This window comes from Crotalus tigris, unplaced genomic scaffold (assembly GCF_016545835.1).
Source record: "Crotalus tigris isolate CLP2741 ecotype Arizona unplaced genomic scaffold, ASM1654583v1 scf7180000020245.1906669, whole genome shotgun sequence".
Classification (NCBI taxonomy): domain Eukaryota; kingdom Metazoa; phylum Chordata; class Lepidosauria; order Squamata; family Viperidae; genus Crotalus; species Crotalus tigris.
This window is the reverse complement of record NW_024097926.1, coordinates 27,152-40,467: the sequence shown is the minus strand read 5'-3', so window position 1 is coordinate 40,467 and position 13,316 is coordinate 27,152. Positions and strand designations below refer to the sequence as shown.

Sequence of the window (13,316 nt, the reverse complement as noted above, 5' to 3'; positions counted from 1 at the left end):
AATACGAGAGGGAGGGAGGGAGGGAGGGAGGGAGGGAGGGAGGAAGGAAGGAAGGAAGGAAGGAAGGAAGGAAGGAAGGAAGGAAGGAAGGAAGGAAGGAAGGAAGGAAGGAAGGAAGGAAGGAAGGAATCTAATCACTAAAACCTAAAAATCTTTCCCATCTCAAGCATAAAGTCCAGAAGTGGTTTCCAAGTAGAAAGAAAAGTAACTTGTATATTTTTCTTTTATCGAAACAGCCAATTTAGCCATCTCTGCTAATTTCATCAGCTTTTGTAGCCATTCGCCCATGATGGGAATCAAAACATCCTTCCATTTTTGTGCATAAAGCAATCTTGCTGCCGTCACCATGTATAAAAATACAGTTCCGATTTTTTCCCTCAGTCTTTTTCCATTCAACCCAAAAGAAAGAATTCTGCTTTAATCTTTATATTCACTTTAAGAATGTTCTGCATTAGAATATGAACCCTATTCCAATATTTTTTTGTTTATCACATGTCCCCCATAAATGATAAAAAGTCCCCTCTTTATATTTACATTTTCATCATTCATTTGAGATACCTTTATACATTCTAGATAACATTTTGTTGTTGTAGTTAATTGCGAAGTCGTGTCCGACCCATCGCGACCCCATGGATAACGTTCCTCCAAGCCTTTCTGTCCTCTACCATCTTCTGGAGTCCATTTAAGTTCACGCCTGCTGCTTCAGTGACTCCATCAAGCTCCCTCCTTCTCTGTTGTCCCCTTCTTCTCTTGCCCTCCATCTTTCCCAGCATCAGGCTCTTCTCCAGTGAGTCCTTCCTTCTCATTAGGTGGCCAAAGTACTTGAGTTTCAACTTCAGGATCTGGTCTTCTAAAGAGCAGTCGGGGTTGATCTCCTCTAGGACCGACCAGTTGGATCGCCTTGCAGTCCAGGGGACTCGCAGGAGTCTTCTCCAGCACCGGAGTTCAAAGGCCTCCATTCTTTGGCGTTCAGCCTTTCTTATGGTCCAACTTTCTAGATAACTTATCTGGTGTTAAATACCAGCGATACGTCATCTTCTAGAAATTTTCTTTTAAATTATCATTTAGTGTGAATTTTGAGCTTTCCATCCACGTCTTCTCCCATTGTTCAAGCATCACATTGTACCCCAAATTCCTTGCCCACTGAATCATACAATGTTTTACATGTTCACTTTCCAAATTCAATTTGAATAACGCTTAATAAACCTTAGCAACAATATGATCATCAGTACCACATAGTAGGATTTCCAATTCATTTGTAACAAAGTCAGACCCATGGCTTTTTAAATCTAATTTAAATCTTTCTTTCATTTGTAGGTATATAAAGCAAAAGGCAGTCGTAACCTTCTGATTCTAATTCTTCCTTGGACTTAAGAGTGGCGTCCCCAAAATTGAAAGATAACATTTTTCCACAGGTCCACTGGTCCGGCTTTATCGGAATCCAACTCACTATTCAAGCCGGAGACCCTATTCCATTCTGAACAAACGGCTGTCCAATCACTTCTTAAAATCCCTTGACAAACTTCTCAAAAATGATTAAAAATAACGAAGATCACTCAAGCCCTCATATCACTGGAATATGAGCCAGCAGGGTGCTGCAGCTGCCAAAAAAGCCAAGGCAATCTGAGGCTGCGTGTCCAGGGCGATTCTCCATCCTCCATCAGATAGAGGGTGGTTGTCCTACAGGTGGACTTTCCTGTTTTTCTAACCAGAGGCTGCATTAACAGGGATTTGTGGGGCTGTCTCAGTGGCTGCCCAATGCCAGCCATGGGGGCGGGGCTTCTGCAGAATGGGCAGGGCCTCCGCACAGGTGAGCTCCCCTGCCACCTGCAGCTCCTGCAGACCTGAGGCAGAGAGTCGAGGTCGGTCCAGGGAGACTGTTGGGGTTGCGCGCCGTACTTCCTCACTGCCAAGCCACCCCCCTCTCTCGTCAGCCCCATGGTGCACGCCAAGCTCCCCATCCTGTCCCTCCTCTGCGCACTCCTCATGCTGCCCCCGGACCTGACCCTGGGTAAGGTGCACCTCACCGATGCGAGGGAGCAGAAAGCCTTGGAATTTGCCATAGAGCAATACAATCAGGACAACCAGAGAAGTTCAGGCTATTTGAAGATGGTGAGCCGTCCGGGAGTACAGGCAGAGGTGTGTATCTGGGGATAGGGGTTTTGGGGGGGGGCAGTCTGGTTGGGTATTTGGAGTAGCCAAAGGACTGGGAACCAAAATCATGGCATCCGGCCCTCTCAATTCCTGGCAAATAGATGGGGAAGAAATGGAGGTAGTGACAGATTTTATTTTTCTGGGCTCCAAGATCACCTCAGATGGGGACTGCAGCCAAGAAATTAAAAGATGCTTGCTCCTGGGGAGGAAAGCTATGGCAAATCTAGACAGCATACTAAAAAGCAGAGACATCACCCTGCCAACAAAAGTACGTGTAGTCCAGGCCATGGTTTTCCCAGTTGCAATGTACGGCTGTGAAAGTTGGACCCTAAGAAAGGCTGAGCGCCAAAGAATGGAGGCCTTTGAACTCTGGTGCTGGAGAAGACTCCTGCGAGTCCCCTGGACTGCAAGGCGATCCAACGGATCAGTCCTAGAGGAGATCAACCCTGATTGCTCTTTAGAAGGCCAGATCCTGAAGCTGAAACTCAAGTCCTTTGGCCGCTTAATGAGAAGGAAGGACTCCCTGGAGAAGAGCCTGATGCTGGGAAAGATGGAGGGCAGAGAATGAGGTGGCTGGATGGAGTCCCTGAAGCAGGAGGCGTGAGCTTCAATGGACTCCAGAAGATGGTAGAGGACAGGAAGGCCTGGAGGAACGTGGTCCATGGGGTCGCAATGGGTCGGACACGACTTCGCAATTAACAACAACAACAACAACAAAGGACTGGGAATTGCTTGACGGCACAACGGAAGGGAATTGTGATATGGAGGCAGTTTAAGGGGGGGGGGGAGTCTTCCCAGGGAGATAGTTTGAATTGTGGACAGAAGGGGCCTGACTATTTATATCTGAACAGTTATTGCAGCGGTGTGTCTGGAGGGAGGTTTTGGGGGGGGCAGCCTTGTTGGGTCCTTGGAGTAGGCAAAGGACTCGGAATTGCTCTGGAAAAGGATTGTGTTTACACAAAATGGGAAAGCCCTGAAAGCCCACCCACCCCCCCACCCCCAGAGGGAGAGGTGATTGGGAAAATATTGGAATGTGCAGAAATGAATAGACTAACAATGACAATTAAAGATAAGACAGAGTCAGACTACTATGAAATCTGGGGAACTTTTTATGACTGGCTGAAAAGAGAATACGGTTAAAAGATAGTTAACATCAATTTAGATGAAAGAAGAAGGAGCAGATAAGAATGGAGACCCAGGCAACACAGTATTGAATAACTGGAGGTTGTATAAATATTTATAGAAGTATATACCGAGAAGGTTAGATAAATAGAAGTATTAACGTAAGAAAAAATTAATCTTATTGTATATAATACAGATAGGGAAATTTGGAGTTGCTCGGATGTTACCCCTGAGTTGTATCTGAAGAAGGATGTGAGGGGAGAAAGGAGAGGAGAGAGAAAAGAGTAAAGGAGGAGAGAAGGAAGTAGCAAGGTTGGAGGAGAAGAGGAGAGGTGGGGAGAAAGGGGAGGAGAGTGTGAAGGAAAGAGAAGAGGAGAGGAAGAAGAGGGAAGTAGGGAAGAGAAGAAAGGGAGAAAGAAGGTAGAGAAGAAGGAGTGTGGATACAGTGAGAGGGGAAATTGGCGAGCAACACCAAAAGTCATGTGTATGTATTTATTTCATTTTATTAAAAGTATCTTATATATAAGAATGTAAAAAGAATGTATGTTAACATCTGATAAATATCACGGTATATGTATAGGGGAGAGTTTGGAAAAATAAAAAATTATTTAAAAAAAAAGAAGAAAAAGAATTGCTCTGGAAACAGTAGAAGGGTTTGGGGGAGCCTGGGGGGGGACTTTGGGGGGGGGGTTCTAGCGAAGGGACTGTGATCGTAGACCCAAAGGAGAGGATCTTCGGCTGTTTGTATTTGTTAGAGAAATATTTCCTCTTGGACTTTTGTCCGTGCTGCTCTTGAGGCATAAAGTCCATCCCAGGTTCCAACCAATGAAGCTGATCAGGTTTTCTAAGTAATTAAAATGTCACGTACTTATTTAAAAATCCAGGTGGTTAATGGGGTCGACTACCATATTACTGTGACGATGGTGAGAACAGGATGTAAAAAGATCGCCGGTGAGAAAAAGACATATATGGAGATCCAGCAATGTCAGCAACCTCTGGGGAATAAACAAGTGAGTTTACATGCCATGTTCCAATTATTTATTTGCGGTTTAAAAAGGGATAAAATCTGCCTTGTCTGACCTCAGCAGTCCCCTCTGTAAAGCAGACTTTAATTATTTTCATGGGTGATTTCAATTCAAAACACTGGAGGTGACCTGACAACGGTGTTTGCTGTTTGAGAGGCTGCCACAAAAAAGACGGGGGTCACTCTATTCTCCAAAGCACAGGAGGGCAGGACAAGAAACAACAGATGGACATTAAACAAGGGGAGAAGCAACCCAGAATTAAGGAGAAATTTCCTAACAGTGAGAACAATTAATCAGTGGAACTGCTTCCCTCCACAAGTTGTGGATGCTCCATCAATGAAGGTTTACAAGAAGAGACTGGGCAAACATTTATCTGGAATGGTTCAGGGTCTCCTGGTTGATAAGGGGGTTGGATTAGGAGACCTCTAAGGCCCCTTCCAACTCTGTTTTTCTCTTTCATTCCCCTCCAGAAAATAACTTGCCACTTTAAAGTCTCATCCCGTACTCCGTCGAATGAAATGAAGTTGGTAGTCACAGACTGTGAGAAATAATATATTCGGAAGAACACCTTCTGCGCAGGCAAAGGAATCTGAGGGTGTCCAGCAGCCGAGCGAGTTCCGGTGTGCAAGCTGCGTTCACGGCAAGCTTGGCTTCTTCTGACACAAATCGGGAAAGGAAGGGTTCGCTTAAGCCCAAAATTCACATTTTCTGAGTTTCTGAAATGTTCCTTGACATACATGGAGGCTTGTTCTTGCGCTTCTGTTTTCTATAATTTTCATCTTTGAGAAGAATCGACATTTTGCTAGTTCAGTTGATTAGTCCTAATAAAGCGATCATCATGACGCTCCGTCTTGTCTTCCTTTCTTGTCCAAATCCCATCCAGCCTTCCTGTTTTCCCAGCCGGAGCACAAAGACAGCCTGGCTTGTTCAAGGCAGCCTCTGGCTGGGAAGACTTTGCTCTGACCAGCTGGGGGGAACAGGGGTCTGCCCTGGGCTTTTCCTTGGCCCTTCAAGGTGGTCCTTTTGACCCCTGACTGTCCCACCTCCGAGGAGGAGGAGGAGGAGAGGCCATCACAGATCCCAAAGCATCCCTGGCTGGAACTTCACCATCCAGATGCTGAATGGTGAAGCAATTTGGGTTATTTTCCAAACTTCTGGAAACTTTTGCTGTGGTTGTTTGATCCGTTTGACAGTTTTCAAAAACCACAATTAAGATTTTTAACAGAATTAATACTGCTTCTTTCCCAAATTCTACTTCAATTGCCATATTATGCCAGTGAATATGCCTTGCCAGTTGGGGATATAGCATATGAGAGGGAGGGAGGGAGGGAGGGAGGAAGGAAGGAAGGAAGGAAGGAAGGAAGGAAGGAAGGAAGGAAGGAAGGAAGGAAGGAAGGAAGGAATCTAATCACTAAAACCTAAAAATCTTTGTATCATTTTTCCCACCTCAAGCACAGAGTCCAGAAGTGGTTTCCAAGTAGAAAGAAAAGTAACTTGTATATTTTTCTTTTATCGAAACAGCCAATTTAGCCATCTCTGCTAATTTCATCAGCTTTTGTAGCCATTCGCCCATGGTGGGAATCGAAACATCCTTCCATGTTTGACTTTATCATCTGCTATATCTTCCTGAAAAGAAATTTTGTATTACATTCATTTTCTCTTCCTGTCTATATTGTCCTGTTCCACTTTCATCTTGTAGTTGATGTATTGTTCTCTTGACTTTTTCTTTTTTTAATTTATAGGCCAACCGATGACCAGTTTTATTCACATTTTCAAAGTAATTTTGTTTCGCCATCCTAATTTTTGTGTTGTCAAGACTTTTTTCTAACCAGAGGCTGCATTAACAGGGATTTGGGGCCTGTCTCCATGGGCACCCAATGCCAGGTCAAAACCTCTGAACGGACGTTCATCCAAGTCTTCTGTAGTTTCCCGATCTCCTCCATCGCATCAGGGAACAGCAGTCCACTCTGTTCTTTCTGGAAAGATGCTTTCCATGCTTCTTAAGTCATTTATGGGGCGTGGGAAGCGCTGACTGGGCGATGCGATCAATGATCCAATCTGATTCCCTTTGGGGGTCAATTAGAATAGAGCCGGAAGGGATCTTGGAGGTCTTCTAGTCCAACCTCCTGCTGAAGCAGGAGATCCTGTACCCTTTCAGATAGGTGGCTGTCCAGTCTTTTCTTTAAAGCCTCCAATGATGGAGCACCCACACCTTCTGGGGACAAGCTGTCCCGCTGGTTAATTGTCCTCACTGTGGGGATGTTTTTCCTTAATTCCAGGTTGCTTTTTTCCTGGATTATTTTCCATTCACTATCTCTCCAAAGAGAACAGGTCGAGCCCCTCTTCTCTGTGGCAGCCCCACAAATATTGAAATACAGCCATCATGTCCCCCCTTTTCCCCTTTTTTTCTCTAGACTAGCCAAACCCAAATCCTGCAACCGGTCTTCATGTTTTTTGTCTGCAGGCCTTTGAGTTGCTCTTCTCTGCACTTTTTCCAAAATTTCAACATTTTTTTTGTAACGTGGTGACCAAAACTGGATGCCACATTCCCCCAAAGCTCCCTAATCATCTTTGCTGCTCTTCACTTGAGCAGGAACTCCTCATTCTGTCGACCCGGAATTAGGAGACAGCATAGGATGTATCAAATGGTGAATATTTGCAGGTAGCCCTGCTGACTTTGGGCCCTTGCAGACTCCTGGATCAGGGTCACGAAAGGACAGCAAGGAAAACACCCAATGTCCTAATCCACCCGGGAACGTACAATGTCTTTAGGAAAACACCCCAAAGGGAACATTTTTAGCTACTTCTGCTTTCTCCCTTTTAAATCTACTGTGTGCCAGACTCCCTGGGTGAAATCTTTATCTTATGTGTGTCAGCTTTGCTGGGTGGATTGCTTATGTAATCAGAAAGAATAAATACAAGGATTTCTTGTCATTCGGGACTTCTCTCTTTCAGAAGAGCCCGTCTTTGTTCAGCTGAATAAAAACGTAAAGCTTAAAGGCAACTTCCGGTTTCCCGTATTTTTTTTATCAAGCAAAACCTCGGAGCCTGCACAGCAGTTCCTCCCATACACACAGTCATGACTTCAGCCTAACCTCAGCTGGGGAGAAGGGGAACCCAGAGGATGGGGAGGCAGTGTGCACCTGGGCAGGGGAGATGGGCCAGCCACAGGGGCGGGACCTCTGGAGAATGGGCGTGGCCTCTGCACAGGTAAGGTCCCCTGCCACCTGATGCTCCAGCAGAGCGTTGAGGTCGGTCCAGGGCAACTGTTGGGATTGCTCGCTTGGCTTCCGTGCCTGCCAGCCTCCCTCTCTCTCTCTTGCCAGCCCCATGATGCACTCCCAGCTGCCAGTCCCCTTCCTTTTCTGCGCCCTCCTGATGCTGCCCCTGGGGATGCCCAAGTGTCTTTCCGACGTGCCCGTCACAGATGCGGGGATGCAGACAGCCCTGGCCTTTGCCGTGGAGCAGTACAACAAGGATCAGGATGACAGTGCCAACTATTTTAAGAAGCTGTGCCTTCTGAAGGCAAAATCACAGGTGTGTGTCTGGGGGTGGCAGGGAGTTTTCATGGGGATGGGGGGGGCAGCCTCGTTGGCTCCCTGGAGTAACCAAACGATTCGGAGGTACTTGAAGGTACAATGGAAGGGAATTGAGGGAGGGGAGGCAGTTTGGGGGGGGAGTCTTCCCAGGAAGGTACTGTGGATCGTGGACAGGAGGGGCCTGAACAGTTATTGCAGAAGTGTGTCTGGGGGGGAGTTGTGGGAGGGGGGGCAGCCTCGTTGTGTCCGTGAAGCAGCCAAAGGACTGGGATTGCTCTGTAAATTATAGGAGGGGTTGGGGGGGGCTGGGGGGAGCTGAGGGGGTGCTCTAAGGGAGGGCTTTTAAACCTTTTCACAGATTGTACCACCTTGAAGACATGACAATATTCAAGTACAACCAGTGCTTAGCAAGGTATCAAAAACTTGATGACTAAAAATAAAGGGGGGGGGGATTTTGGACTTTACTGGTTAGATTCATTTGTTGTTACAGAAATGTCTAGTTTATAATATATGGAAATGTAAAAAGTTGAGGTTCAGTGTTAATGCTTCTTTCTACTGCAACAGAGGAAGTCTGTTCTTTTTCCCTTCTCCCCTCATTTCCCCCCCTTTTTCCTCCCCACTGTGTCCTACTATTTGCTTTTGTCTTTTCGTATGTTATTCCATAATCTAATAAAACGTTACAAAGTGTTTTTAAAAAAGGAAAAAAAGTACCAGTTTTAATTTCTTCGGTGGCAGTTCCTTGGCTGAATCCCTTTCCCTTATGCACTGTACCCCTAAAGACATAGGAATCACGTGCAAAGCAAGAAAGGCTCGCAAAAGCATCCCATAATAAAGAAATACTAACTCCAGTATTTTTTGCTTCAAGCTCTCAAATAATAACCTCAGGTGTTACTTAGCTTAAACAATGTTGAAACCAGAGACTGAAAGGCTCTGGCAATGGCAAAAAGCAATAACCTTAAATGAAACCTGTTTAGCTAAGGAGAAAACTTCCTAAAAGTCATAGACAGACTCAAGACGAGTGGGTAAAGCTAATTACATTTGTTTAAACCAACATTTTGGACTCACTGCTTTGTGAAACAGACTAAAACAGTGGTGGCGAACCTATGGCACGGGGGCCAGAGGTGGCACCCGGAGCCCCCTCTTTGGTCACGCACGCCGTCGCCCCAGCCCCATCTCCCCCCCCACAGCCCCTCCTCACCAGCAGGCCCCCTGGAGGAGAGTCACCCTTGGGTGCAGCCAAGCACATGGCAGCTGGGCAGATGATACTGTGGGGGGCGGGCGGAGGGCGTGGCCACCATGGCACTGCAGGGCTGCCTGGGCAATCTGCAGGGGCCATGGATGGCCCTGAGGGCAGGCATGCTAATGGCGAAGCAGTGTGGGAGACGGGCGGAACAGGGGCAGGCCAGAGGTGGGGCTGTTTTGGGGCACTCGGTCTCTGAAAGGTTTGCCATCACTGGACTAAAATATTCCAAGCCTTTGAATTATGAAATTATAAAAATCCTTAGGGTAACCCAATCAAGCTGTCAGCTGACCCAGAACCCATTGGCTTGCGAAGTAAACCAACATCCTTTCTGACATGCTCGTCTCCCAGCTTTTCATTTCATCAGCACTGACTGCATTCTCCTGACTGGAAAAAAATGAACCAGGGAAACCTTTCTTCCAGCAACAGCTTTTTCTTCCCTGTCTTTTTCCTCCCTGCTTGCTGGGCTCACCTTCCCCAGCTCCTTCTCCATAACCTTCTCCTTTCCTATTGTCTTTTTTCGCTTTCCCACCAAAACCACCTCCTTTTATATCCTCTCCTCTCTCCCCCTCCTTTTCTCTTCGGTTCACTTCCAGCTACAAACTGCTTCCCAAAGCGCCAATCTGTGGAGCCCTGCAGAGATCCTGGGGCTTCTGTCAAGCCGTGACAGTCCTGAAGCTCCAGCTGCCTCTCCCTCAGGCTTGTGTCACTTCAGCTCATTCCACTCCCCCACTACACTTGTCTAGGAGGGTCGCGTACCACCTGCCAAGTGCCAACGTACCACGGGTGTACTACCAGTTGAAAAGCCCTGCTCTAAGGGAGGGACTGTTATCGTGGACGCCAAGGACATGATTTTCTGCTGTTGGTATCTGATACAGAAATATTTCCTCTTGAAATGAGGTTTTTGCTGCTCTCAAGGCATAACATCCTTTCCGCCTTGCAACCGATGAGGCTGATCATGTTTTCTAATTAATTAAAAGGTGATGTACTTATTTTTAAATCCAGACGGATCCTCAGGTCGAATACCATCTTACTGTTCTGTTGATGAAAACTGCATGTGAAAAGAAGACCGGTAGGACAAGGCCGTATAATAAGATCCAGAAATGTAAGAAACTTCCAGGCGATCCGCAGGTGAGTTTAGATGCCACGTTCCAATCATATATTTGCAGTTTAATTAATAAAACTTGCCTGGTCTGAGCTCAGCAGCCCCCTCTGAAAAGCAGATTTCAATTATTTTCATGAATGATTTCAATTCAAAATGATGGTGTTTACTATATGAGGTGCTGCCCCAAAGAAGACGGGGGGGGGGGTAGTGTCACCTATTCTCCAAAGCAACTGCAGGCAGGAGAAGAAACAATGGATGGAAACTCATCAAGGAGGGAAGCAACCTGACATTAAGGAGAAATTTCCTGACAGTGGGGACAATTAACCAGTGGAACTGCTTGCCTCCAGAAGCTGTGGGTGCTCCATCATTGGAGGTTTTTAAGAAGAGATTGGATAATTGATTAACCCATCTCCACATTGTTTCTCAAGCACCTTGTTGTAAAAATTAAAAAAACCAATAAAACCTGATTTTTTTTTTAAAAAAAAAACGAAGAGATTGGACAAACGTTCGTCTAGAACAGGGGTTCTCAACCTTGGCAACTTTAAGACTTGTGGACTTCAACTTCCTGGCTGAGGAATTCTGGGAGTCTTAAAGTTGCCAAGGATGAGAACCCCTGATCTAGAATGGTTCAGGGTCTCCTACTTGAGCAGAGGGTTGCACTAGATGACCTCTAGGGTCATTTCCAACTCTGTTTTTGTTTTCATTCCCTTCCAGCTACTCTGCTACTTTAAAGTCACATCCCGTCAAAATATGAACTTGGACATCACAATCTGTACCTAATTATGCCCAGGCGAAGGATTCTGAGAGTGTCCAGCAGCCGAGCGAGTTCCGGTGTGCAAGCTGTGTTCACGGCAAGCCTGGCTTCTTCTGACACAAATCAGGAATGGAATGGTTTGCTTAAGCCCAAAATTCACATTTTCTGAGTTTCTGAAATTGTTCCTTGACATACACAGAGGCCTTTCCTGGCGCTTCTGTTTTCTCTAATTTTCATCTTTGAGAAGAATCGACATTTTGCTAATTCAGTCGATTAGTCTTAATAAAGCGATCATCATGACGTTCCGACTTGTCTTCCTTTCTTGTCCAAATCCCATCCAGCCTTTCCGTTTTCCCAGCCGGAGCACAAAGACAGCCTGGCTTGTTCAAGGCAGCCTCTGGCTGGGAAGACTTTGCTCTGACCAGCTGGGGGGAACAAGGGTCTGCCCTGGGCTTTTCCTTGGCCCTTCAAGGTGGTCCTTTTGACCCCTGACGGTCCCACCTCCGAGGAGGAGGAGAGGCCAACAGAGATCCCAAAGCATCCCTGGCTGGAACTTCACCATCCAGATGCCGAATGAGGAAGCAATTTGGGTTATTTTCCAAACTTCTGGAAACTTTCTCTGTGGTTGTTTGATCCGTTTGGCAGTTTTCAAGAACCCATATTAAGATTTTTAACAGAATTAATATTGCTTCTTTCTCAAGTTGCAGGCGTTCTAGACAAGCCCTACAGTTCAAGGTTTTAAGGGGTTCCCAGCAACCCCACCCCACCATCCTTCCAGTGACAATCCCAGGCGTTACATTTCCACCCCCTTTTTCCTCACTGCCTGCATAAGGGAGACTTCAGAGGGGAGTAGATGAAAGCTGATGGCCCCATTGTTATGTGTAGTCCTTTTGGTGGTATCCACATGCAGTCCCTTTTGAAGTTGTACCGAAGGAAGTGAGGGCCATAAAGTCCCTTTGCTCACCCCCCTTCCCCTTCATCGTATGACAGAATCCAGACAGGGCAGAAATGGGGTTGTCCATAGTCAATAACTAGAGATGAAATATAATTGGATTCTGACAGGCGGTTTTGGGGCACTCAGTCTCTAAAAGGTTCGCCATCACTGCCTTAGTCCATTCTGAACAAATGGAACAAATGGATGTTCTGCCGTTTGTATCTGTTAGAGAAATATTTCCTCTTGGACTTTTGTTCTTGCAGCTCTCAAGGCATAAAGTCCTTTCCAGGTTGCAACCAATGAAGCTGATCAAGTTTTCTAAGTAATTAAAATGTCGTGTACTTATTTAAAAATCCAGGTGGTTACTGGGGTCGAATACCATCTTACTGTGAGGATGGTGAAAACAGCATGTAAAAAGAGGACCAGTAAGACAATGACATTTAAGGAGATCCAGCAATGTAAGGAACCTCTAGGGCAGTGATTCTCAATCTTTTTAATGCCGCGGCCCCCAACTGGTCGTAAGTCGAGGACTACTCAACCGGTCGTAAGTCGAGGACTACTCAACTGGTGCAGCACCGTTTGCAGAATGGGACTTTTGGCAGGCTCAGCAGGGCAGAGACAGCCTGGACAATTCCTATTGGCTTTTGAAAGCCAATAGAATTAGACTCTATTCAAGAGCGTCTATTCTATTGGCTTTCAAAAGCCAATAGAATAAAAGGGAGGAGCACAGCTAAGGAAAAGGGGGGAAAAATGGTGGACTGCATTGTTTGGTGACCCCCGTGAAATGGTCGTTCGACCCCAAATGGGGTCCCGACCCACAGGTTGAGAACCACTGCTCTAGGGAATACGCAAGTGAGTTTACATGCCACGTTCCGATTATATATTTGCGGTTTAAAAAGGGATAAAATCTGCCTTGTCTGACCGCAGCAGCAGCCTCCTCTGTAAAGCAGACTTTAATTATTTTCATGGTTGATTTCAATTCAAAACACTGGAAGTGACATGATAACGGTGTTTGCTGTTTGAGAGGCTGCCAGAAAAAAGACGGGGGTCACCCTAGGCTCCAAAGCAGCAGAGGGCAGGACAAGAAACAATGGATGGACATTAAAAAGTTCTCAAAAATGATTAAAAAAACACGAAGATCACTCAAGCCCTCATATCACTGGAATATGAGCCAGCAGGGTGCTGCAGCTGCCAAAAAAGCCAAGGCAATCCGAGACTGCGAGTCTAGGGTGATTCTGCGTCCTCCAGAGCGTGATTGTCCCACAGGTGGACTTTCCTGTTTTTCTAACCAGAGGCTGCATTAACAGGGATTTGGGGCCTGTCTCCATGGACGCCGAATGCCAGGTCAAAACCTCGGAGTGGGCATTCATCCAAGCCTTATGCAGTTTCCCGATCTCCTCCATCGCATCAGAGAATAGTAGTCCACTCTGTTCTTTCTGGAAA

At 46.2% G+C, this 13,316-nt stretch overlaps 2 protein-coding genes across 2 annotated transcripts; both read left to right on the top strand.

Moving 5' to 3' along the window:
- The first annotated feature begins 1,665 nt into the window (after positions 1-1,665).
- On the top strand, positions 1,666-5,592 carry LOC120318536 (cystatin-1-like). The gene is made up of 3 exons (XM_039366261.1): positions 1,666-2,139; positions 4,161-4,286; positions 4,772-5,592. The coding sequence occupies exons 1-3, from the start codon at positions 1,939-1,941 to the stop codon at positions 4,850-4,852; spliced, it is 408 nt and encodes a 135-aa protein (XP_039222195.1). The 5' UTR covers positions 1,666-1,938; the 3' UTR covers positions 4,853-5,592.
- Positions 5,593-7,480: 1,888 nt separating this feature from the next.
- Positions 7,481-12,354, top strand: LOC120318471 (cystatin-1-like). Its single transcript, XM_039366122.1, has 2 exons — positions 7,481-7,838; positions 12,232-12,354. The coding sequence occupies exons 1-2, from the start codon at positions 7,632-7,634 to the stop codon at positions 12,352-12,354; spliced, it is 330 nt and encodes a 109-aa protein (XP_039222056.1). The 5' UTR covers positions 7,481-7,631.
- The last annotated feature ends 962 nt before the right edge of the window (positions 12,355-13,316 follow it).